General features: G+C 35.1%; 1 protein-coding gene across 3 annotated transcripts in view; it reads right to left on the bottom strand.

Annotated features, from left to right (window-relative positions):
- Positions 1 to 26,604, bottom strand: part of RFX7 (regulatory factor X7) — a 139,784-nt gene that overhangs the window by 16,862 nt on the left and 96,318 nt on the right. For all 3 annotated transcript variants that reach the window (XM_066387993.1, XM_066387995.1, XM_066387994.1), the window contains 2 exons: positions 19,460 to 19,542; positions 17,935 to 18,057 (listed from right to left, as the gene is read on the bottom strand). In XM_066387993.1, the coding sequence (XP_066244090.1) occupies positions 17,935 to 18,057; positions 19,460 to 19,542 (206 nt within the window). The remainder of the gene's footprint in view (positions 1 to 17,934; positions 18,058 to 19,459; positions 19,543 to 26,604) is intronic.

Here is a 26,604-nt window from a genome sequence, read left to right as displayed (position 1 = left end):
CTCTTGTCCATGTCTCTTAGTCTCGTTTTTATGTCCCACCAATGTATGGAATCATGTAGTTCTTGGTTTTTTCTTATTTACTTATTTCACTCCGTATAATGTTATCAAGATCCCACCATTTTGTTGTAAATGATCCAATGTCATCATTTCTTATGGCTGAGTAGTATTCCATAGTATATATGTGCCACATCTTCATTATCCAGTCTTCTATTGAAGGGCTTTTTGGTTGTTTCCATGTCTTGGCCACTGTGAACAATGCTGCAATGAACATGGGGCTGCATGTGTCTTTACGTATCAATGTTTCTGACTTTTGGGGGTATATACCCAGTAGAGGGATTGCTGGGTCATAAGGTAGTTCTATTTTCAGTTTTTTGAGGAACCACCATACTTTCTTCCATAATGCTTGTACTATTTTACATTCCCACCAACCGTGAGTGAGGGTTCCTTTTTCTCCACAGCCTCTCCAACATTTGCTATTACCTGTCTTGCTGATAACAGCTAATCTAACAGGTGTGAGGTGGTATCTCATTGCAGTTTTGATTTGCATTTCTCTAATAACTAATGAAGATGAGCATCTTTTCATATATCTGTTGGCCATTTGTATTTCTTCCTGGGAGAAGTGTCTGCTCATGTCCTCTTCCCATTTTTTTATTGGATTGTTTGTTTGTTTGTTGTTGAGTTTTATGAGTTCTTTGTATATTTTGGATATTAGGCCCTTATCTGAGCTGTTGTTTGAAAATATCATTTCCCATTTAGTTGGCTGTCTGTTTATTTTGTTGTCAGTTTCTCTTGCTGAGCAAAAACTTTTTAGTCTGATGTAGTTCCATTCATTTATCTTTGCCTTCACTTCTCTTGCCTTTGGATTCAAATTCATAAAATGCTCTTTAAAACCCAAGTCCATGAGTTTGGTACCTATGTCTTCTTCTATGTACTTCATTGTTTCAGGTCTTATATTTAGGTCTTTGATCCATTTTGAATTAATTTTAGTACACGGGGACAGGCTGTAGTCGAGTTTCATTCTTTTGCATGTGGCTTTCCAGTTTTCCCAGCAACATTTGTTGAAGAGGCTTTCTTTTCTCTATTGTGTGTTGTTGGCCCCTTTATCGAAAATTATTTGACCATATATATGTGGTTTTATTTCTGGACTTTCTATTCTGTTCCATTGGTCTGAGTGTCTATTTTTCTGCCAATACCATGCTGTTTTGATTGTCGTGGCCCTATAATATAGTTTGAAGTCAGGTATTGTAATGTCCCGGGCTTCATTCTTTTTCCTTAGGATTTCTTTGGCTATTCGGGGTTTTTTATAGTTCCATATAAATCTGATGATTTTTTGTTCCATTTGTTTAAAGAATGTCATAGGAATTTTGATGGGAATTGCATTAAATTTATAAATTGCTTTGGGTAATATGGCCATTTTGATTATATTTATTCTTCCTATTCAAGAACAAGGAATATTTTTCCATTTCATTGTATCTTTTTTGATTTCCTTTAAAACTGCTTTGTAGTTTTCATTATATAGGTCCTTTACATTCTTTGTTATGTTTATTTCTAGGTATTTTATTTATTTTTATTGCAATCGTGAAGGGGATTATTTTTTTGAGTTTGTTTTCTAATATTTCATTGTTGGCATATAGAAAGGCTATGAACTTTTGTATGTTAATTTTGTATCCTGTAACCTTACTGTATTGGTTTATTGTTTCTAGTAATCTTTTTGTGGAGTCTTTGGGGTTTTCAATGATAAGGATCATATCATCTGCAAAAAGTGATACCTTATCTTCTTCTTGTCTGATATGGATGCCTTTTATTTCTTTGTCTTGTCTGATTGCTCTGGCCAGAACTTCTAGCACCACGTTAAATAAGAGTGGAGAGACTGGACAACCCTGTCTTGTTCCTGATTTAAGGTGGAGAGTCCTCAGTTTTATGCCATTTAATATGATGTTAGCTGATCGTTTATCATATATGGCCTTTATCATGTTGAGATGTTTTCCTTCTATACCCATTTTGTTGAGTGTCTAAAACATAAAGTTGTGTTGTATTTTATCGAATGCCTTTTCTGCATCTATTGATAAGATCATGTGGTTTTTGTTCTTTGTTTTGTTGATATGGTGTATTACGTTAACCGTTTTACGTATGTTGAACCATCCTTGAGATTCTGGGATGAATCCCACTTGATCATGATGTATTATTTTTTTAATATGTTGTTGTATTCGATTTGCAAGTATTTTGTTTAGTATTTTAGCATCTGTATTCATTAGAGATATTGGTCTGTAGTTTTCTTTTTTTGTGCCATCCTTGCCTGGTTTTGGTATGAGGGTTATGTTGGCCTCATAAAATGTGTTTGGAAGTATTGCTTCTTCCTCAATTTTTTGGAAGACTTTGAGTAGAATAGGAACCAAGTCTTTTTTGAATGTTTGATAGAATTCACTAGTATAACCATCTGGGCCTGGACTTTTATTTTTGGGAAGGTTTTTAATAGTTTTTTCTATTTCCTCCCTGCTAATTGGTCTGTTTAGGCTTTCTGCTTCTTCATGGCTCAATCTAGGAAGGTTGTATTGTTCTAGGAATTTATCCATTTCTTCGAGATTGTTGAATTTGGTGGTATATAGTGTTTTGTAGTATTCTACAATAATTCTTTGTATATCTATGTCTGTGGTGATTTCTCCTCTTTCATTTTGGATTTTGTTTATATGAGTCCTTTCTCTTTTTTCCTTGGTGAGTCTTGCCAAGGGTTTGTCGATTTTGTTGATCTTTTCAAAGAACCAGCTCCTTGTTTTATTAATTTTTTTCTAGTTTTTCTGTTCTCTATTTCATTTATTTCTGCTCTGATTTTTATTATCTCCTTTCTTCGGCTGGTTTTGGGTTGTTTTTGTTCTTTTTCCAGTTCCTTAAGGTGTGAGGTTAAGTGGTTCACTTGGGCTCTCTCTTGTTTGTTCATATAGGCCTGAAGTGATATGAACTTCCCTCTTATCACTGCTTTTGCTGCATCCCAGAGATTCTGGTATGTCGTACTGTCATTTTTGTTTGTCTGTATATACCTTTTAATCTCTGTGCTTATTTCTTCTTTGACTCATTCATTTTTAAAAGTATGTTGTTTAATTTCCACATTTTTTGTGGGGTTTTTTCCCTTTTTTGCAGTTGAATTCTAGTTTCAAGGCTTTATGATCAGAAAATATGCTTGGTACAATTTCAATTTTTCTGAATTTCCTGATGTTATTTTTGTGGCCCAACATATGGTCAATTCTTGAGAATGTTCCGTGTACACTAGAGAAAAATGTATACTCTGTCTCTTTGGGATGATGTGTCCTGTAGATGTCTATCATATCCAGGTGCTCTAGTGTTTCATTTAAGGCCAATATACCTTTATTGATTCTCTGTTTGGATGACCAATCTAGAGCCGTCAGTGGTGTATTGAGGTCTCCAAGTATGATTGTATTTTTGTCAGTTGTTATTTTTAGGGCAATAAGTCGCTGTCTTATATATTTTGGTGCTCCTTGGTTTGGTGCATATATATTAAGGATTGTTATGTCTTCTTGATTCAGTGTCCCCTTAATAATTATGAAATGACCATTTTTTGTCTCTGAGTACTTTTTCTGTCTTGTAGTCAGCATTATTAGATAGAAGTATTGCTACACCTGCTTTTTTTTTGAATGTTATTTGCTTGGAGTATTGTTTTCCAGCCTTTCACTTTGAATTTGTTTTTATCCTTGTTGCTTAGATGTGTTTCTTGTAGGCAGCATACAGTTGGATTTTCTTTTTTAATCCATTCTGCTACTCTGTGTCTTTTTATTGGTGAGTTTAATCCATTTATATTTAGTGTAATTACTGACACTTGTGGGTTCCCTATTGCCATTTTATAAATTGCTTTCTGTTAGTTTTGTATCTTGTTTGATTCTTCTCTTTTGTTTTTCTATCATTTGTTTTTGTTTGTTTGTATTCCATCCTTCTTTCCTCTGTTGCTACCTTTTTTAAGTCATGTGCTTCTGTGGTGGTTTTTTCAAGGGTGGTTACCATTAAGTAATGAAAAGGGTACCTACCATATTCATTGTAGTACCCTATCTTATGAGTGTTTCTGCACTTCATCGTCCTTTGCTACTGTTAATCTCCATCCTCTCCCTGTTTTTTTGCTTTTGTTGTTACAGTTTAAATTTGGTTTTATTGTGTTCTTGGTGGAGCTTTTACTTGTGGTTTTGTTTTGTTTTGTTCTTTAAATCTGGTTGAAAAACCCCCTTTAGTATTTCCTGGAGTAGGGGTTTTCTGATGATAAATTCCCTCATCTTTTCTGTATTTGTGAATGTTTTGATTTCTTCTTCGTATTTGAAGGATAGCTTTGATGGGTATAGTAGTCTTGGTTGAAAGTTCCTCTCTTTCAGGGCTTTAAATGTTGGGGTCCACTCTCTTCTAGCTTGTAGGGTTTCTGCTGAGAAATCTGATGATAATCTAATAGGCCTTCCTTTATATGTAGTATTCTTCTTTTCCCTGGCTATCTTGAGAATTTTTTCTTTGTTGTTGGTTTGTGCCATTTTCATTATGATGTGCCTTGGAGTAGGTCTGTTGTAGTTAAGAAAACTTGGTGTTCTGTTTGCTTCTTGAATTTGAGGCTTTATTTCTTTCTATGGGCTTGGGAAGTTCTCGTCTATTATTTGTTTGAATATATTCTCCATTCCATTTTCTCTTTCCTTTCCCTCTGATATACCTATTATCCTTATGTTATTCTTTTTGATGGAGTCAGACAATTCCTGTAGGGCTTTCTTATTTTTTTAAATTTTTGAGTCTCTCTCTTCTCTCTGTTGTGCCTCAAGTTGCTTGTCTTCTATGTCACTAATCCTACCTTCTATCTGGCCTGTTCTATTAGCTAAGCTTGTTACCTCGTTTCTCAGTTCATGAATTGAGTTTTTCATCTCTGTTTGATTTGTTTTTATAGTTTCAATTTCCTTGGTAATATATTCTTTGTGTTCGTTGAGTTGTTTTCTGAGCTCCCTAAATTGCCTTTCTGTGTTTTCTTGTATATCTCCGAGTATTTTTAGGATTTCTATTTTAAATTCTCTGTCATTTAGCTCCAAGGTTTCCAATATATTAAATTTTTTCTCCATAGATTTTTCCACATCTATCTGTGCTACTTCTCTATCTTTTGTATCCATGATATTCGATTTCCTTTTTCTTAATGACATCTGAGGGTGGTCTTGTTGATAGCACTTCGCCTTCCGTGTGTGGGACTCCCGGACGCTCCAAGGATAGATTTTTCTGTCTCTGGTTGATGAACTTTTTGAAATTTTGAGGAGATTTGTCGGTCGCGCTCCTCACGGCGCCATTTCTCTGACGTCACTCCAGTGTCTACTATTATTGTATTGCTGTCTATTTCTTCTTTAAGGTCTGTTAGTATTTGCTTCATATATTTTGAAACTCCTAGATTGAATACATAAATATTTACAAATGTTATAGCCTCTTGTTGGATAGAACTCTTTACCATTATTTAACAATCTTCTTTGTCTCTCTATTACAGGTTTTATTTTAAAGCTAGATTTTGTCTGATATAAGCATAGCTACCCCAGCTTCCTTTTGGTTTCTTGTTGCATAGAATATGTTTTTATATTCCTTCACTCAGTCTCTCTGTGTCCTTACATCTAAAGTGAGTCTCTATAGACAGCATATAAATGGGTCTTCTTTTTTCTCCTTTCAGCCATTCTACATCATCAGATTGGAGAATTTAGTCCATGTACACTTAAAGTAATGATTGCTAGATATGTACTTATTACCATTTTAATTGTTTCCTGGTGTTTTGTAGTTCCTTTCTGTTTCTTTCTTCTTTTGCTCTCTTCCTCTGTAAATTGATGACTCTCTTTAGTGGTATGCTTATATGGCTTTCTCTTTATCTTTTGTGTATTCACTATAGGTTTATGCTTTGTGATGACCAAAAGGTTTACATATAACAACATATTTATAACAGTCAATTTTAAATTGATAACAACTTAAGTTTGACTATATTCTAAAGCTCAACATTTTTACTTCCCCTCTCAACAGTTTATTGTTCTTTATAAAATAATGGAAAAACTGAAAAAGCTGGTCAATATCAACTTTTAAGAACTCTGAAAATTAACCCATGTCTTGCAGAAAACTGGGAAGCATTTTTCCAAGAGAAATAGCTGGTTTTCAATAAGCACAGCTTTGTATCATTTTAACTTGCTCTAAAGATCTCCCATTCTCCAGTAGCAGCAGTGAAAAGAAATAGCCCATATTCCCAGTTCAGCCTGGTGGCCACCATAATAAACAGAACATAACTGCAGTGTTCTCAAACCCTCATCCCAAAGAACTGTCATTATCTGCCTTGTGTGGTGGGTTCTATAGGATACTCTACCTACAGGCTGGTATCTTGGATCCTGCCCACTGCAAAATGCTTTCTCTCTCACAGGGTGGAAGGATAGGGTGAGGAAGTTGTTAAAAAGAATTACAGGCAAGTGTCTTAAATTCCTGGAAGCTGAGGCAAACAACAGACTAACCAAAAACTTAAGAGAAAAAGCTGGGAAATAAGAGGTCCATTGAAGCTCTGAAAAACATCAACATATTCCTGGGAATCTAGAAGACCATGCACATGGAAACAGCTATTGCACTTCAAGACCCAGGAAGGCTCTAAGCTCTCACCTCTGGCCAAATATTAGGCTCCACAAAAGCAGGAAGTGAAGGCAAAAGAAGGGTTTTCAATTAATTGAGCATTTACGGTGTCCACCCCCACCCCAACATGGCCCTTTGACAAAGACTGGGAGATTTAATTCATTCAAGATGTTTAAGGAAATCTCCACCCAATCAATATCTGACCATTAAACTAACCAACTAGAGACTTCAATGGCCAGACCCCCCCCCCCCCCCAAATTAAAGAATTCATCTCTAGCAAACTGATCCTACACGAAATACTAAAGGCAGTCATTCAGTCTTAAATGACAGGATACCAAATGGTAACTCAAATTCACATGGACAAATAAAAAACCCCAGTATAGGTAATGTCCTATGTAAATATAAAATACAGTCTAAATATATTTTTTCTTGTAATGCCTTTATTCCTATCTGATCTAAAAGACAACTGCATAAAGCATCAAATATAAATCTGTTAATGAATACACAATGCATAAAAATGAATGGGGATGGGAAAGAGAACAGATCCACATACTTTTAAACAGATATATATATATATCTGTTTAACATATATACACACACACACTTTTAAAGTTAACTTGGTATAATCCAACTAATTTTCATAAATTAAGGTGTTAACTGTAATCTTCAGGACAACCAAAGAAAATAATTTAAGAAATATGTATAGTAAAAGAAACAAGGGAATTAAAATGGTTCAACTATTTAACATAAAAGAAGTCAGAAATGGGGGAACTAAGGAAAAATAGACAAAAGACATTTTATAGAAAACAAATAGTACAAAGGCAAATGTAAATGAATTAAACTCCCCAATTAAAAAACAGGATAGGCAGAATAGATTCAGAATAAAATATAATCAAATTATATGTCATCTACATATTACATATATATTTTAGATTCAAGAACACAAATAGGTTGAAAGGAAAAAGGATATAATGTGTCAAAAGTAACCGAAAGAGAACTAGGATGCTTGTACTAATATCATAGAACAGGAGTTTAAGACAAAAATTGTTTTTAGAGACAAAAAAAGACATTATTTCATGATAAAAAGGTCAGTCCATCAAGAAGATATTAACAATCATAACCTATTATGCATCTAACAACAGAGCTCCAAAAACATAAAACAAAAGTTGACATAACTGGAGGAAGAAATAAGATAATTCAATAATAATAACTGAGAGACTGCAATACTTATCTTTCAATAATGGACAGAGCTAAGAGGATAAATAAGGAAACAGAAGACATAAAACAATAGTATAAACCAGCCCTGGCCGGTTGGCTCAGTGGTAGAACGTTGGCCTGGCGTGCGGAAGTCCCGGGTTCGATTCCCGGCCAGGGCACATAGGAGAAGCACCCATCTGCTTCTCCACCCCTCCCCCTCTCCTTCCTCTCTGTCTCTCTCTTCCCCTCCCGCAGCCAAGGCTCCATTGGAGCAAAGATGGCCCGGGCACTGGGGATGGCTCCTTGGCCTCTGCCCCAGGCGCTAGAGTGGCTCTGGTCATGACAGAGTGACGCCCCGGAGGGGCAGAGCATCGCCCCCTGGTGGGCGTGCTGGGTGGATCCCGGTCAGGCGCATGCGGGAGTCTATCTGACTGTCTCTCCCCATTTCCAGCTTCAGAAAATTACAAAAAAAAACCCCAAAACAACAGTATAAATCAACTATACCTAAAAGATATCTATAGAACACCACCCCACCCACTAGCAATAGAAGAATACGTATTCTCAAGCGCACATGGAATAATTTTTAGGGTAGACGGTACATTAGGCTATAAACAACTCTTAATACATTCAAAGCAGCAAAATTATACAAAGCATTTACTCCAACTATAATGGAACAGAATTAGAAATCAGTAACTCAAAGAAATGAAAAATTCACACATATGTGAAAGTTATAAATGGGTCAAAGAAGAAATCACAAAAGAAATTACAATATACTTTGAGATGAATAAAAATAAAATCATAACATACCAAAACTTATGGGATGTAGTAAAAGCAGTACTTAGGGGAAAATTTATAGCTGCTTATGCTTACATTAAAAAAGAAGAAAGGTTGGTCTCAAATGAACAAACTAACTTTTCATGTTAAGACCCTAAAAAAATAAAAGGAAACCAAATCCAAAGCAGACAGAAATAAATAAAACAGAGAATAAAAAAGAAATTAACAAATCCAAAGTTGTTCCTTTGAAAAGATCAACAAAGCTTAGTTAAACTGATCAAGATGAAAAAAGACTCAAATAACTAAAATCAGGAATGAAAGTGGGACATTACTACCACTGTTACAGAAATAAAAGGGGCTATAAGAGAATACGGCAAAAACCTGTCTGCCAACAGATCTCATATCCACAAGAGATGGACAAACTAGAAAGAACAAACAACCAAATGAATTAAAAAAAAATAGTCTAACCTATAAAAAGATTGAATTAGTTACTTAAAAATTACCACAGCCTGACCAGGAGGTCATGCAACAAATAGAGCATTGGCCTGGGACACAGAGGACCCAGGTTTGAAACCCTGAGGTTGCTGGCTTGAGCGTGGGATCACAGACATGACCCCATGGTCGCTGGCTTGAGCAAGGGGTCACTCACTCTGTTGGAGCCCCCCAGCCAAGGCACATATGAGAAAGCAATCAATGAACAACTAAGGTGCCACAATGAAGAACTGACACTTCTCATCTCTCCCTTCCTGTCTATCCTTCCCTATCTGTCCCTCTCTCTGTCTCTCTTACTAAAATAAAATAAAATTAAATTTAAAAAAATATAAAATTACACACAAAGAAAAGCCCAGACCTAGATGACTTCACAGGTGAATTCTACAGAACAGCTCAAGATTAATACCAATCCTTCATAAACTCTTCCAAAAAAATAGAAGAGGAAATACTTCCAAACTCATTCTGTAAAACCAATATTACCCTGATTACAAAACCAAACAAAGACTTCATAAGAAAATAAAAATAGACCATATTTTATTAGCCTGCCTTCCTTCCTTCCTTCCTTCCTTCCTTCCTTCCTTCCTTCCTTCCTTCCTTCCTTCCGTTCCCTTCCCTTCCCTTCCCTTCCCTTCTCTTCCCTTCCCTTTCATCTATCAAATCTTCAATACAATACTAGCAAACCAAATCTATCACTGTATATAGAGGATTATATATTATGACCAAATATGATTTATCCCAGGAATATAAGACGGGTTCAAAATATAAAAATCAATCAATAATGTACCATATTTCTCCATGTATAGACGCACCCTTTTCCAAAAAATTTGGGGCTAAAAACTGGGTGCGTCTTATACAGTGGTTGTGGCATTTCAAATGCCATAGATGGAACTGAGGACGAGGCAATATATGAAGACAGTGATTCGTCATCAGACACAGATGAGGACAAGCTAATGGATGGGAGTTTTGACAGTGATGAGGAGTTGTATGAATTTTATGATGAATAAAACTTGAGTTTAATAACTTTATGTAATACATGTTTTTTCAAATTTCTGGCCCCAAAATTAAAGTGCATCTTGTACATGGGTAAATATGGTAATATACAATATTTACTGCATAGGGGAAAAAATGATATGATTATCTCAATAGATGCAGGAAAAATATTTGAGAAACTTCAACATTCAACACTTTGGTAATAGAATATAAGGTCCTAAACCTGATAAAGGTCATCCTACAGCTAATAATGTTTGTTTGTTTTAGCACGTGCGCGTGCGCGCGCGTGGGGGGGGAGAGAGAGAGAGAGAGAGAGAGAGAGACAGACAGAAAGACAGGCAGAAACAGACAGACAGGACGGGAAATGAGAAGTATCAACTCATAGTTGCAGCCCCTTACTTGTTCATTGATTGCTTCTCATATGTGCCTTGAGCAGGGGGCTCCAGTTGAGCCAGTGACCCTTTACTAAAGCCAGTGACCATGGGCTTCAAGTCAGCGACAATGGGGTCATATCTAGGATCCCACACTCAAGCTGGTGATCCTGCGCTCAAGCCGGATGAGCCTGCACTCAAGCCAGTGACCTTGGGGTTTTGAACCCGGGACCTCAGTGTCTCAGGTTAACATTCTGTCCACTGCACCACTACCTGGTCAGGTAATGCAGAAACACTGAAGGTTCCTACTTCAAAATCAGGTAAAAACTAGAATGTCTGCCTCATTATTTCTATTTAACTTTGTACTGAAAGATTCCTGCCAGGCAATTAGGCAATATAAAATGGAATCTAAGCCAGATTAGAAAGGAAGAGGTAAAATTATCTTTATTTTCAGATGACATAATATATATAGACAACACTTGGGAATGTACTAAAAATAGTCATTAGAGCTAATACACCAGTTCAGTAAGGTTGCAGGATGCAAGATCATATACAGTCATATGCCACTTAAGGATGGGAATATGTTTTAAGAAATGTGTTGTTAGGTGACTCTGTCATTGTTTGAACATCATAGTGTCGTACTTACACAAACCTAGATGGTATGGCCTACTACTGTAATTGTATGTGCTGTAATTTTATACACCTGGCAGCACAGGTTTATTTACACCAACTTCAACCCAAACACTACTACATTGAGTAACGCCTTGTGCTACCACTTTAGAACAAATAGGACACCAGTGAACAATGGGAATTTTTTCAGCTCCATTATAATCTTATGGGAACATAATCGTGTATGTGGTCTGTATGACTGTATAAAAAGCAGTCCTATTTCTATACACAAGGAACTATGAACAATAACTCCATGTACAGTATTTAAAATGAACCCTAAATAAGCTTAACAAAATAAGTGCAAGGTTTCTTACAAGAAAACTATAGAACATCACTGAAAAAAATTAAAAGACCTAAGTAGTTGGAAATACATTCCATATTCATGGATTGTTAAGTTGACAATACTCCCAAATTTATCTACAGATCAAACGCAGTCTTTATGAAAATTTCTCTGCCTTTCTTACAGAAATTAACAAGCTAATGCAGCCCTGGCCAGTGGCTCAGTCAGTGGATCGAGCGTTGGCCTGGTGTATGGACGTCCTAGGTTCAATTCCTGGTCAGGGCACATAAAAGAAGCAGACATCTGCTTCTCTTCCCTTCCCTTTCCCCCTTCCACAGCCATGGGCTTGACTGGTTTGATTGTGGCCCTGGGTGCTGAGTATAGCTCCCTTGGAGTGCATCATCCTCAGGTACTAAAAATAAGTACTCAAGCATTGGCCCCAATGGGGATGCTGGGTGGATCCCAGTCTGGGCACAGGAGTCTGCTTCACTCTCTCCCCTACTCTCATCTGAAAAAAAAAAACCTATTTAAAAGCAAATAAAAAAATAGAAAAAAACAAAAACAAAACCCCAAGCTAATGCTAGAATCAATATGGAAATTTAAGTGACCCAGAAGAGTAAAAAAATATATATCTGGAAGACTCATACATCCTTATTTCAAAACTTACTACAAAACAAAAATAACCAAGACAGTGTAATACTAGCATAGAGAAAGATACACAGAGCAATTGAACACAATTCAGAGTCTGGAAGTAAGCCCATGATCACTGATTTTCCACAGGGTTCTAAGTCCATTCAGTGGGGAAGAAATAGTTTTTTCAATAGATGATGCTGGGATAACTGGATATCCATGTGCAAAAGAATGAATTTGGGTACCTACCTCACAACATGGAGAAAAATTAAACTGCAAAGATCCAAATGTATGAGCTAACATATTATAAATACGCATGATCTTTGATCAGGCAACAATTTGTTAGATATGATACCTAAAAGCGCAAGCAACTACAGAAAAAAAATAAAGCAAATTTAATCAAAATGAAAAACTTTTGTTCACCAAAGGACACTCTGAAAACAAGATAATCATCAGGTGGGAGAAATATTTACAAATCATAATATATCTATTCAGGATTTAGTATAATAAACATGTATAGAACACATTAGTAAACAATAAGATGGCAAATAGTTAAAAGTGGGAAAAGAATCTGAGTATTTCTCCCAAGAAAATATATAAATGGCCAATAAGAACATGAAAAGATACTCGGCATCATCAGTCATCAGGGAAATGCAAATCAAAATCATGAGCTTCACATGTCGTAGAGTTAACGGTAATATAAAAGACAGGAAGGTGTGGGCAAGAATGTGGAGAAATACACTCCTCATAATTGTTGGTGGGAATGTAATATGGTGCAGCCATTTTGGAAGACAAGTTGGTAATTCCTTAAAATGTTGATTACCATATCACCCAGCAATTCCATTCCTTGGTATATACAGAAGAGAACTGAAAATTCATGTCCAAACAAAACCTTATAGACAAATGTTAATAGCAACATTATCATATTACCAAAAAGTGTAAACAACACAATGTTCACCAATTGATGAATGGATAAACAAAATGTGGTATATTCATACAATGGAATACTATTTGGCCATAAAAAGGAATAAAGTCCAAATATGATACAACATAGATAACCCATGACAGATAAAGGCCCCTAACATATGATCCTTTTTATATGAAATGTCCAAATAGGCAAATTGATAAAGGTATAATGTAGATGATTTGTTGCTAGGGCTGAAGAAAAAATGGATAGTGACTCCTAATGGATGTGAGATTTGAGGAGAGTAATAAAAATATTTTGGTACTGTGGTGACTGATACATGTCCTCGTAAAAAAAACACTGAATTGCACTTTTTTTTTTTTTTTTACAGGGACAAAGAGTCAGAGAGAGGGACAGATAGGGACAGACAGGCAGGAACGGAGAGAGATGAGAAGCATCAATCATCAGTTTTTCGTTGTGACACCTTAGTTGTTCATTGATTGATTTCTCATATGTGCCCCGACCATGGGCCTTCAGCAGACCGAGTAACCCCTTGCTCGAGCCAGCGACCTTGGGTCCAAGCTGGTAAGCTTTGCTCAAACCAGATGAGCCCTCGCTCAAGCTGGCGACCTCGAGGTCTTGAACCTGGGTCTTCCGCATCCCAGTCCAACACTCTATCCACTGCGCCATCACCTGGTCAGGCTGAATTGGACAATTTAAAAGTGAATATTATAATATGTGATGTTTATCTCAAAAGATAAAATCTAAAAAGCAGAACAAAAATTTATAGTTTTGTTTAACTGAAAATAATTGCCTTAATCAATGACAAGCAGTAAATTGAGATTTTTTTTTTTTTAACCAATACATAATCTGAATCATTCTTTAAGACTGTGGAGTTGAAGGGACTCATTCACTGGGACATTTACGGGGACATCACTTTAGTTTAGTTTTTCCTAAACTTCAGTTTGCTATTTCCAGTCAGTTAAAATATTTAAAATATAATCAAGGCTTAGCAAATGCTACTCCAAGTATTTTAATTAAAAAAAAAAAAAAGACTAGCATTTGGAATGAGTTTCAGGAGGTAACAGAGAGTAAAGCAAAAAGAGCCTAGTCCTGGAGCCAGAAAACCTGGGTTCAGATTTGTCTAGGGCATTTACTTCTCTGAGTCATAAGGACTTCATCCATAAAGCAGAAATAAAACCTGCTTCCACTTATTTTATACAGATGCTATAATATTAAACAATATATTATACATTTGAGAAATTTATTAATTATGCACATATGCTTAGGTCTGACCTAGATTTTTAAATAGGTATAAAACATTTACATGTCATTTAGGTTCATAGAATGCTCACTATTTTAAAGTTCTTGAAACAAATACATTTCTAGAATCTATTTCTACCTTCAAGGTTGTCTTAAGAGTTTAATTTACATTGACTACTACTTCAACAGAAAATACAAACTTAGTTTGTAAGCATGAAAGTATCACACATACAAAATTGATGATTATACATAACTAAAAAAAGAAAATAATCATATTCATTAAAATATTAAATAGATTTAAAAAAAAAAAGGACTGGAGTTAAGAGTTGTGCCAGGAAACTCTGGAGCTAAAGTTGTCAAGTTTACAAATCTACACATTTGTCATTCTACCCACAATGAAAGCAACTACATTATCAGGAATGTTAGAACATGGTACATATTATTTAACAGGGAAGCCATTTAATTGAATGCTTGTGTTTCTCCATCATACAGCAGGAAAAAGCAGCAGGAGCTGTGTGGTTGCTGCTGCCTCTGCTGCTATGCGTTTGCATGAGAGTTTCTGGATAGATTCATTCCACCAGCTTCTTTTTTTTTTTTTTTTTTTTTTTGGTGACAGAGAGACAGACAGACAGACAGGAAGGGAGAGAGAGATGAGAAGCATCAATTCTTCATTGCGGCTCCTTAGTTATTCATTAATTACTTTCTCATATGTGCCTTGACCGGGGGCTACATAATTATAAAAAACTTTTAACTAGCCTATTTCCTAATACTTTGATCTACTTCTTGCTTGTCAGTAGTCTATTTTTATCAAGTATCTCTCACTTTATTTAAAACCACATGGCAAATTACTGTTTTAAGCAATGTAAAATCAAATGAGAGAAGAGCCTGGAGCTCCCACATGCTATCATTCTGTGGAAACAGAAACATATTTTCACACATGTGCTGCTAATATGTATTACTGTGCTGTGTCTCTTATAAAACATATTATTTGTATGCAAGTATAACTAACGATATAGAAACAAATTCATGCTTTCAGCAGCTTATTAATTCACATTATGTGGAAGTCCTAGCCAACTTTATTTCTAAGAACTTGCCTAACTTCAGTTTGATATTATTCAAATTTAACAAGTTTGCTTTCTCACCTATTATGAACCACTCATGGAATCTTGAGTTCTAGGCTTGTATCCACCCTTAACTAATTTTGTTACACAGGTAGTCACCTAACTTCTCTGGGCTTTAATGTTTTTATTTATGTAATGGGGACTGGAGTATACTAGAAGACTTATGAAGTCTTTCACAACACAAATTTTTTTATCAATGTCACGGATCAGATTCCAGTCACTTAAATTAGTGACTACGATGTAAAAATATTTTGGAAAAACAACAATAAATGAAGTCTGTTCTTAATGACGTTTTTTTTTTATTTATTTAAATACCCAGACTCAGGTATAATACTATAGTGTATATAGTGCTATGCTGATGATAAAGACAGACATAATCATTAGCATAATTCTTTCAAATTTCATGAACAGAACAGAAATTTCTTTCCTAGTCACATTATTATCAAGAATTTCCCTTACCTAATAGTTCCTTTTTAAATCCAGTCTAAGTCACTTCCTTTTATTTCTGTTGCTCTCTACTAAACTGCAGATTAATTGCTTGAAATTGGAGCATCCACTCCACACACCAAAAAAAAAATACATTGTTTTTGGTTCACTTGTTTAGGAAAACCCTAAAATTTTTGGTAAAAAAATATTATAAGGATTTATAGAAACCTTAAAAAATGATTAACGGGAAAAATTCAGAAAAAATAGTATAGAAAAATATAATCATAGCTTGCTAAAGGCATGAAACTTTACAGAACATAGGAGTGCATTTGCGAGGCAGGGTAACACTTCCACAGACTACAAAGTGCTGTGCGGTGGAAGGACATCGTTCAAAAATATATAAAATATCATGGGCTCTCTTATTTATTCATTACGGCAGTACCACACATTAATTTGTCCAATTTGCCTTTTGGGAAATTAGCGAGACATTTTTAGATAAATAGTTCAACATTTTCCTGTTTCAGACTATTTAAAATTTTAGAGCTAAAAGAAACTCTAACCTTTTAAATTGCCTCATTTTATAGATGATGCAACTGACAAAAAGAGTAGTTCAAGTATTTGTCCAGGTCACAAAGTTTAATGACAGAATCTACAAACCAGGAGTTTAACATACCACATATTTGCCTGATATTAGCTTTTAGGCAATACAAATTTGCTTCTTTGTAGTGTCAGAGTTATCTCTATTTTAATTAACTTGAAATCAGTGAAGAATTCGATATATATAGTTGAGGGCAGGAGCTGTGTCTTATTCCATCGTATCCTCAAAGCTTACTACAGGGTCTGGTACATAGCAGGATGTAGCAGGTATTCAACAGACCATTGTAGACTGAATGAACTTTACAGACTTGGATCACGTGAACTCTTAGCTTTGATTTTCCTAAATAGAAAAAAATCTAAAGCTCTTCAGTTCAACTCTGTTCAACCCTTGACCATTTCAAACATTTTTCTCTAGACTTTCTCCAGCTCCATTATGTTTTTTAAGGTGAGGAAATCAAAATTCTGAATGAGGGTAGAGAAAGTTTTCTTTCTAGATACCAATAATCTTAGTAAGTATAGTTCCTTTGCATCATCTTACATGGTTAACAGCAGCACTTATTATTTGACACTTTTCTTCCAAATTGTATAAGTCAACACATTAGTGTTTGCTGCTTTGACATTTGAATACCCAGAAAATTTTGGTTTTGTTTACTCTGCCTAAATAAATCTTTTTCCAAATAAATTACAAAAATGTTAAACAAGACTAGATTTAGCATTTATTATCTTTCTGCTACCCAGAAAATTCCATTAGCCTCTATACTTTTGCTCTCTGTTTAAATAAATTAACTATATAATAAAAATTATATGAATGTTTTAATATGTACAACCACTCAACTCTCTTGTCCATGTATAAATAATTCACAACACTGCAGAAACCTATCTTTTTCTTTGGTTGGTATAGAGAAGAATTTAAAAAGTTCTGAATTCATGAAAAGGTCTTTAAGAAGTCTAAATAGCCTGACCAGGTGGTGGTGCAGTGGATAGTGTCAGCCTGAGACACAGAGAGCCCAGGTTTGAAACCCCGAGGTTGCTGGCTTGAGCGTGGGATTATACGCATGGCCCCATGGTGGCTGGCTAAAGCCCAAGGTCGCTGGCTTGAGCAAGGGGTCACTCGCTCTGTTGGAGCCCGCCAGTCAAGGCACATATGAGAAAGCAACCAATGAACAACTAAGGTGTCGTAACAAAGAATGGATACTTCTCAGCTCGAGGTTTCCCTTTCTGTCTGTCTGTCCCTCCCTGTCTCTCACACTGGGGAAAAAGAAATTTTTTAGTTTTTCCATATGCACTGATTTATTGCCTTCCAACTCTAGACATACTGTTCTGTTATCCTTAAGAACTCTACGGAAATCCTTGCATTCAGCAATCCTATGCCATTGTTCCTCTACCCTCAGCCCTCCAGTCATCCAGATGAATCTAGAGTCATCCTTTTACTTAGTAATCCTGTCCTGTACAAATGCTACCAGAGAAATGTAAAGAAAGAAGGAATAGCAGAGATTTCTAAGTTAAACTCCTATATACCACTGTCATATTCGCCAATGATAAATCACTGTAGCCAGGTAAGTATTTAAGCTCTTTAGTACATCAGCATGCCTGATGTATATACATAATACTTACTTGTACTCATCATAGACTTCCTGTTTGGGCAGTGAAGTCTCGGGATGTTCCTCTAGAGTGTTCCGAATCCAGAAAAAGGCATGCTTTTGTTGTGCCCGACTAGATGACATGGCATTCTGATCACTAATCATAAAAATAAAACATGTTTTAAGTGAACCTGACAGTAATTCATTGATAATTTCTGAGCCAGGCCTAAATGTTCCACTAAATAACTGTATGTAGACACACTATAAAAGACAAACCGAACTCAGACAGTAGATGCCCAGTTGTCTATATACAAACCATCTACTGTGGTTGTGGGTCATGTTATACAGCTAGGGGCCGACTAAAGTTAATGCCCTGATCCAGCCCTTGCCACTGTCTTCAAAGTGGGCATAGGTGATGGAGCGCAGACAAATGAGGTATCTGCCCAAAATTACCTCTAATTGGATATGTGTGCACTTACTTGCCTGTGCATTTGCCTAAACTTATCAAATCATCAAATTTTGAAAAATAAAGGTTACGGAAGGAACTGTTTATCTTCTGTTTGCTTAGCATTCTCAAGTAACTACCTTGAAAACTTACTAAAGCATTCTATGCTCCAGAATGTAATTCACACCAGACGTATCTTAAGAGGACAAATATCTCCCTATTGTCCTTCCTATAGTTGGGTCGCCTACTCAGGTCATACTGCCACTAAATATTGTTTTTATTATATGGCAGTGTCATTTATAAACTAATTCCATGAGAAGGACACCTAGATTGAGGAAGCTCTTCTAATTGATTTTGACATTCATCTCAGCTGACTATAACAATAACTTACTTCTGAAGAAGATACTGAGCAAGTTGCTAAGACAGAAAATGATTAAAATAGTTATAAAATCTGCCCCAAGAAAAAAAACCCAGAATTTTCATTCCACTTATTTTTATACACAATTTCAAAGTAACCTATTTTCTTTGTATGAATTACATAAATGAAATTAATTCTGAGAAATACTTAAAAGGGTACAGAAACTTTAAGAACAGAATGTATGAACCATCAACATCTCTCTAAATTTTACGGATGAGACAATAAATATTTTTAATAATAAGAATACAGTAATAACCCAAGCACTTCAAACATCCTACATTTATCAGAAATCCATGCTTCATATAAGCAACTCACTTTTTCTTTTTAATATTGTGATATGCTCACCTGACAATACTAAAAAAACTCTTACAGCTACTTTATTGTTCACAATACTTAGCACTTACTCTTTAGTTTTCTGTTCAATTTTCACAATCCTCTATTAATCTGTTTATAAAACATAACCCCAACTGCATTTTACAGCATTTAACTAGGTGCACAAATGATTAGCAAAAACTGCTTTAAGTAAATACTTAACCAAATATGATCAAAGACTAAAAAGATCTACTATTTTGCCATTCTGTTCTAACGATTTTAGGAATAGTGCAAAAAATAACCAAAAACCACACACACACCACACTTACATGTAGGGATACCCTATAAACACTGTAATTACAAAACAGGCAAGCAGAGACATACCTTTTCTCTCCATTGCTGACACCAGAAGGCAGCTGAAGGTAGAGGTAGAGTTTCTCTAGGTCTGTAAACTTCTCAACTTCTTGCTGGTTACAAAGGATTGAAAAGAAAGATCATTTTAAAAACACAGTTTCTCCCTTAAAATTTACTCCCTTAAAAAAAATATTGTCTTATTGTCTAAATTTAAACCAGATTGAATGAATCACCTGCCAAAGAAAACAAAATCTAGGCTTTTTCCTCATTATTAAAATAATACAGTTAAGTCATTTGATAAATTTATTGCATGTAGAAAGTAAGAGAAAATGGAACTTTCCTATTCGTCCTTATATTCTAGGTTGAAATAAAATCATAGATCAATGCTCAGACAGAACTTCACCACTTTCAACCACATTTAAAGAATAAGGGTTGTACAATATTGTCAGAAAAGTACTAAACTGGAGTCAAGAGAACATTTATTATTAGTTAGTCTTGGCCTGATCATTTAACTGGCTATGAGACTTTGATGCTCTGGTAAATTTTCTTTATAACTATATATAAAACGGATGTGACGATTTTTAAGATCCTTTCCTAATTCTCAAAAACCCAGAGTATGTTACTGATGATGCTGTCACCTACAGATGAAAACTGAGGTTTAAAAATACTGGGTGGTGGGCACACAATGCATATACAAATCATGTATCAGAAATGTGCACTTGAAACCTATTAACCAATTTCACACCAATACATTTAAGAAAAAATTTTAAAAATACTGAAGTACAACCAATACCCTTTCTGCACTATGCAAATGTAATTATTCTTTGACTTGCAATAGAGGCAGCTATTTGGAGAACCAACTCATATGATTCTCTATTACTACTGTTCTGCAACCATGTCATTTTGTCTACAAATGTACCCTTTACAATATCTTCTGCTATACAAAGGACTGTATAGCTTCATTTCCAAGCTGAGTTTACCACAGGATAGCTTTAAATATGCCACATATCCTATTACAATAAAAATATCTTGGTAAAATCTTGGTAGCATAATTAATTGTATTGCAATTGAAAATGTGGACACACTATTCAAATTCCTGGCGGCAGAACTTATTCTTACACAATAAAGCACAGCTTAAACATAGATCCAATTTTTTATTTATTTTTTATTTTTTTATTTTTTATTTTTTAATAATTTTATATTTTTAATGGGGTGACATCAATAAATCAGGATACATATATTCAAAGATAACAAGTCCAGGTTATCTTGTCGTTCAATTATGTTACATACCCACCACCCAAAGTCAGATTGTCCTCTGTCACCTTCTATCTTCTTTTCTTTGTGCCCCTCCCCACCCCCTTTCCCTCTCCCATTCCCCCCTCCTCCCCCCCCCCCCGTAACCACCACACTCTTATCAATGTCTCTTAGTTTCACTATTATGTCCCACCTACGTATGGAATAATACAGTTCCTGTTTTTTTCTGATTTACTTATTTCGCTTCATATCATGTTATCAAGATCCCACAATTTTGCTGTAAATGTTCCGATGTCATCATTTCTTATGGCTGAGTAGTATTCCATAGTGTATATGTGCCACATCTTCTTTATCCAGTCATCTATTGATGGGCTTTTTGGTTGTTTCCATGTCCTGGCCACTGTGAACAATGCTGCAATAAACATGGGGCTGCATGTATCTTTACGTATCAATGTTTCTGAGTTTTTGGGATATATACCCAGTAGAGGGATTGCTGGGTCATAAGGTAGTTATATTTTCAGTTTTTTGAGGAACCACCATACTTTCTTCCATAATGGTTGTACTACTTTACATTCCCACCAACAGTGTATGAGGGTTCCTTTTTCTCCACAGCCTCTCCAACATTTGCTATTACCTGTCTTGCAAATAACAGCTAATCGAACAGGTGTGAGGTGGTATCTCATTGCCGTTTTGATTTGCATTTCTCTAATAGCTAAAGAAGATGAGCATCTTTTCATATATCTGTTGGCCATTTGTATTTCTTCCTGGGAGAAGTGTCTATTCATATCCTCTTCCCATTTTTTTATTGGATTGTTTGTTTGTTTGTTGTTGAGTTTTATGAGTTCTTTGTATATTTTGGATATTAGGCCCTTATCTGAGCTGTTGTTTGAAAAGATCATTTCCCATTTAGTTGGCTGTCTGTTTATTTTGTTATCAGTTTCTCTTGCTGAGCAAAAACTTCTTAGTCTGATGTAGTCCCATTCATTAATTTTTGCCTTCACTTCTCTTGCCATTGGAGTCAAATTCATAAAATGCTCTTTAAAACCCAGGTCCATGAGTTTAGTACCTATGTCTTCTTCTATGTACTTAATTGTTTCAGGTCTTATGTTTAGATCTTTGATCCATTTTGAGTTAATTTTTGTACAGGGGGAGAGACTGTAGTCCAGTTTCATTCTTTTGCATGTGGCTTTCCAGTTTTCCCAGCACCATTTATTGAAGAGGCTTTCTTTTCTCCATTGTGTGTTGTTGGCCCCTTTATCAAAAATTATTTGACTATATATATGTGGTTTTATTTCTGGACTTTCTATTCTGTTCCATTGGTCTGATTGTCTATTTTTCTGCCAATACCATGCTGTTTTGATTGTCGTGGCCCTATAATATAGTTTGAAGTCAGGTATTGTAATGCCCCCAGCTTCATTCTTTTTCTTTAGGATTGCTTTGGCTATTCGGGGTTTTTTATAGTTCCATATAAATCTGATGATTTTTTGCTCTATTTCTTTAAAAAACGTCATTGGAAGTTTGATGGGAATTGCATTAAATTTGTATATTGCTTTGGGTAATATAGCCATCTTGATTATATTTATTCTTCCTAGCCAAGAACAAGGTATATTCTTCCATCTCATTATATTTTTTTCGATTTCCCTTAACAATGGCTTATAGTTTTCATTATATAAGTCCTTTACATTCTTTGTTATGTTTATTCCTAAGTATTTTATTTTTTTTGTTGCGATCGTGAAGGGGATTATTCTTTTGAGTTCCTTCTCAGTTGTTTCATTGTTGGCATATAGAAAGGCTATTGACTTCTGTATGTTAATTTTGTATCCTGCGACCTTACTGTATTGGCTTATTGTTTCTAGTAGTCTTTTTGTGGATTCTTTGGGGTTTTCGATGTATAGGATCATATCATCTGCAAAAAGTGATACCTTTACTTGTTCTTTTCCGATATGGATGCCTTTTATTTCTTTGTCTTGTCTGATTGCTCTGGCTAGAACTTCTAGTACCACATTAAATAAGAGTGGAGAGAGTGGACAACCTTGTCTTGTTCCTGATTTAAGGGGGAAAGCTTTCAGTTTAGTGCCATTTAATATGATGTTAGCTGATGGTTTATCATATATGGCCTTTATCATGTTGAGATACTTTCCTTCTATACCCATTTTGTTGAGAGTCTTAAACATAAAATTGTGTTGTATTTTATCGAAAGCCTTTTCTGCGTCTATTGATAAGATCATGTGGTTTTTGTTCTTTGTTTTGTTGATATGGTGTATTACGTTAACCGTTTTACGTATGTTGAACCATCCTTGAGATTCTGGGATGAATCCCACTTGATCATGATGTATTATTTTTTTAATATGTTGTTGTATTCGATTTGCTAGTATTTTGTTTAGTGTTTTAGCATCTGTATTCATTAGAGATATTGGTCTGTAGTTTTCTTTTTTTGTGCCATCCTTGCCTGGTTTTGGTATGAGGGTTATGTTGGCCTCATAAAATGTGTTTGGAAGTATTGCTTCTTCTTCAATTTTTTGGAAGACTTTGAGTAGAATAGGAACCAAGTCTTCTTTGAATGTTTGATAAAATTCGCTGGTATAGCCGTCAGGGCCTGGACTTTTATTTTTGGGGAGGTTTTTAATGGTTTTTTCTATTTCTTCTTTACTGATAGGTCTGTTTGGGCTTTCTGCTTCTTCTTGACTCAGTCTAGGAAGGTTGTATTGTTCTAGGAATTTATCCATTTCTTCTAGGTTGTTGAATTTAGTGGCATAAAGTTTTTCATAGTATTCTACAATAATTCTTTGTATATCTACGGTGTCCGTGGTGATTTCTCCTCTTTCATTTTGGATTTTGTTTATATGAGTTCTTTCTCTTTTTTCCTTGGTAAGTCTTGCCAAGGGTTTGTCAATTTTGTTGATCTTTTCAAAGAACCAGCTCCTTGTTCTATTAATTTTTTCTATACTTTTTCTGTTCTCTAATTCATTTATTTCTGCTCTGATTTTTATTATCTCCTTTCTTCGGCTGGTTTTGGGTTGTCTTTGTTCTTGTTTTTCTAGTTCCTTAAGGTGGGAAGTTAAGTGGTTCACTTGGGCTCTCTCTTGTTTGTTCATATATGCCTGAAGTGATATGAACTTCCCTCTTATTACTGCTTTTGCTGCATCCCATAGATTCTGATATGTCGTATTGTCATTTTCATTAGTCTGTATATATCTTTTGATCTCTGCACTTATTTCTTCTTTGACCCATTCATTTTTTAAAAGTATGTTGTTTAGTTTCCACATTTTTGTGGGATTTTTTTCCTCTTTTTTGCAGTTGAATTCTAGTTTCAAGGCTTTATGATCAGAAAATATGCTTGGTACAACTTCAATTTTTCTGAATTTGCTGATGTTGTTTTTGTGGCCCAACATATGGTCAATTCTTGAGAATGATCCATGTACACTGGAGAAAAATGTATACTCAGTCACTTTGGGATGAAATGTCCTGTAGATGTCTATCATATCCAGGTGCTCTAGTGTTTTGTTTAAGGCCACTATGTCTTTGTTGATTCTCTGTTTGGATGACCGATCTAGAGCTGTCAGCGGTGTATTGAGGTCTCCAAGTATGATTGTGTTTTTGTCAGTTTTTGTTTTAAGGTCAATAAGTAGCTGTCTTATATATTTTGGTGCTCCTTGGTTTGGTGCATATATATTAAGAATTGTTATGTCTTCTTGATTCAGTGTCCCCTTAGCCATTATGAAATGGCCATTTTTGTCTCTGAGTACTTTTCCTGTCTTGTAGTCAGCATTATCCGATATGAGTATTGCTACACCTGCTTTTTTTTGGATGTTATTTGCTTGGAGTATTGTTTTCCAGCCTTTCACTTTGAATTTGTTTTTATCCTTGTTACTTAGATGAGTTTCCTGTAGGCAGCATACAGTTGGATTTTCTTTTTTAATCCATTCTGCTACTCTGTGCCTTTTTATTGGTGAGTTTAATCCGTTTACATTTAGTGTAATTATTGATACTTGTGAGTTCCCTATTGCCATTTTATATCTTGCTTTCTGTTAGTTTTGTGTCTTGTTTGATCCTTCTCTTTCGTTTTTCTATCTTTTGTTTTTATTTGGTTGTATTCCATACATCTTTCCTCTGTTGCTATCTTTTTTATCTCATGTGCTTCTGTGGTGGTTTTTTCAATGGTGGTTACCTTTGAGTAATGAAAAGAGTCCCTACCCTGTTCATTGTAGCGAACTATTTTGTGAGTACTTTTGTACTCCATCATCCTTTGCTACTGTTAATCTCCATCTTCTCCCCCTCTTTCTTTTTGTTGTTGTCACAGTTTAAATTTGGTTTTATTGTGTTTACTTGGAGCTTTTACTTGTGGCTCTGTTTTTTTTTTGTTCTTTCTATCTGATTGGAGAACCCCCTTTAGTAATTCCTGGAGTGAGGGTTTTCTGATGATAAATTCCCTCATCTTTTCTGTATCTGTGAATGTTTTTATTTCTCCTTCATATTTGAAGGATAGCTTTGATGGGTATAGTATTCGTGGCTGAAAGTTCCTCTCTTTCAGGACTTTAAATATTGGGGTCCACTCTCTTCTAGCTTGTAGAGTTTCTGCTGAGAAATCTGATGATAATCTAATGGGCCTTCCTTTATATGTTGTATTCTTCTTTTCCCTGGCTGCCTTGAGAATTTTTTCTTTGTCATTGGTTTGTGTCAATTTCATTATGATATGCCTTGGAGTAGGTTTGTTGGGGTTAAGAAAACTCGGAGTTCTGTTTGCTTCTTGAACTTGAGGCTTTAGTTCTTTCCACAGGCTTGGGAAGTTCTCATCTATTATTTGTTTGAGTATGTTCTCCATTCCATTTTCTCTCTCTTCTCCCTCTGATATACCTATTATTCTTATGTTATTCTTTTTGATGGAGTCAGATAATTCTTGTAGGGCTATCTCATTTTTTTTAATTTTTGAGTCTCTTTCTTCTTCTCTCTGCTGTGCCTCAAGTTGCTTGTCTTCTATTTCACTAATCCTCTCTTCTATCTGACCTGTTCTATTAGCTAAGCTTGTTACTTCGTTTTTCAGCTCGTGAATTGAGTTTTTCATCTCTGTTTGATTTGTTTTTATAGTTTCAATTTCCTTGGACATATATTCTTTGTGTTCGTTGAGTTGTTTTCTGAGCTCCCTAAATTGTCTTTCTGTGTTTTCTTGTATATCTCGGAGGATTTTTAGGATTTCTATCTTGAATTCTCTGTCATTTAGCTCCAAGGTTTCCAATATATTAAATTTTTTCTCCATAGATTTTTCCTCATCTAGCTGTGTTACCTCTCTTTCTTTTGTATACATGATATTCGATTTTCTCTTCCTTAATGGCATCTGAGGGTGGTTTTGTTGATAGTATTAATGAGATTTAATAAAGAATAAAAAGTTAAAAAAAATAATAAAAAAAATAAAAAATCGAAAATAGTTTTTTTTAAAAAAAATTAATAATGAAATAAAGAAAAATAAAATAAAATAAAAATAAAAAAAAAAGGAAATTATTCCCCCCCTCCTTTTTTCCTCTCCTCTCCTCTCCCCTCTTTCTTGAGAAAATCTTGTGGTGAACTGTGAATTATAACAAACAATGCCTGTGATGGAGGGCCTGAATTGGGGAAAAGTAATAAAGGGGCAAAAAAGAAAAGAAAAGAAAAGAAAAGAAAAAAAAAAAAGACAAACAAGAAAAAGAAAAAGAAAAAAAAGAAAAGAAAAAAAAAGAGCGTATGGACCCACAAAAAGCAAATAAGGAAAAAATTTGGGTCAAGAATAAAATGATTTGCTTTTAGGTGTTGGTTGTCTAAGAGTTATGATGAGAGGAATAAGAGGAAAACGGAAAAATGGGGAGACAAATTAAAAAATTACTATTGTATTTAGTGGAACAAGAACTAGATAAAATGGAGAGCCAGGGATGGGAGCACTGCTACTGAGT

The sequence above is a fragment of the Saccopteryx leptura genome, chromosome 6 (assembly GCF_036850995.1).
Source record: "Saccopteryx leptura isolate mSacLep1 chromosome 6, mSacLep1_pri_phased_curated, whole genome shotgun sequence".
In the NCBI taxonomy this organism is placed as follows: domain Eukaryota; kingdom Metazoa; phylum Chordata; class Mammalia; order Chiroptera; family Emballonuridae; genus Saccopteryx; species Saccopteryx leptura.
This window is presented reverse-complemented; position numbering and strand designations above follow the sequence as displayed.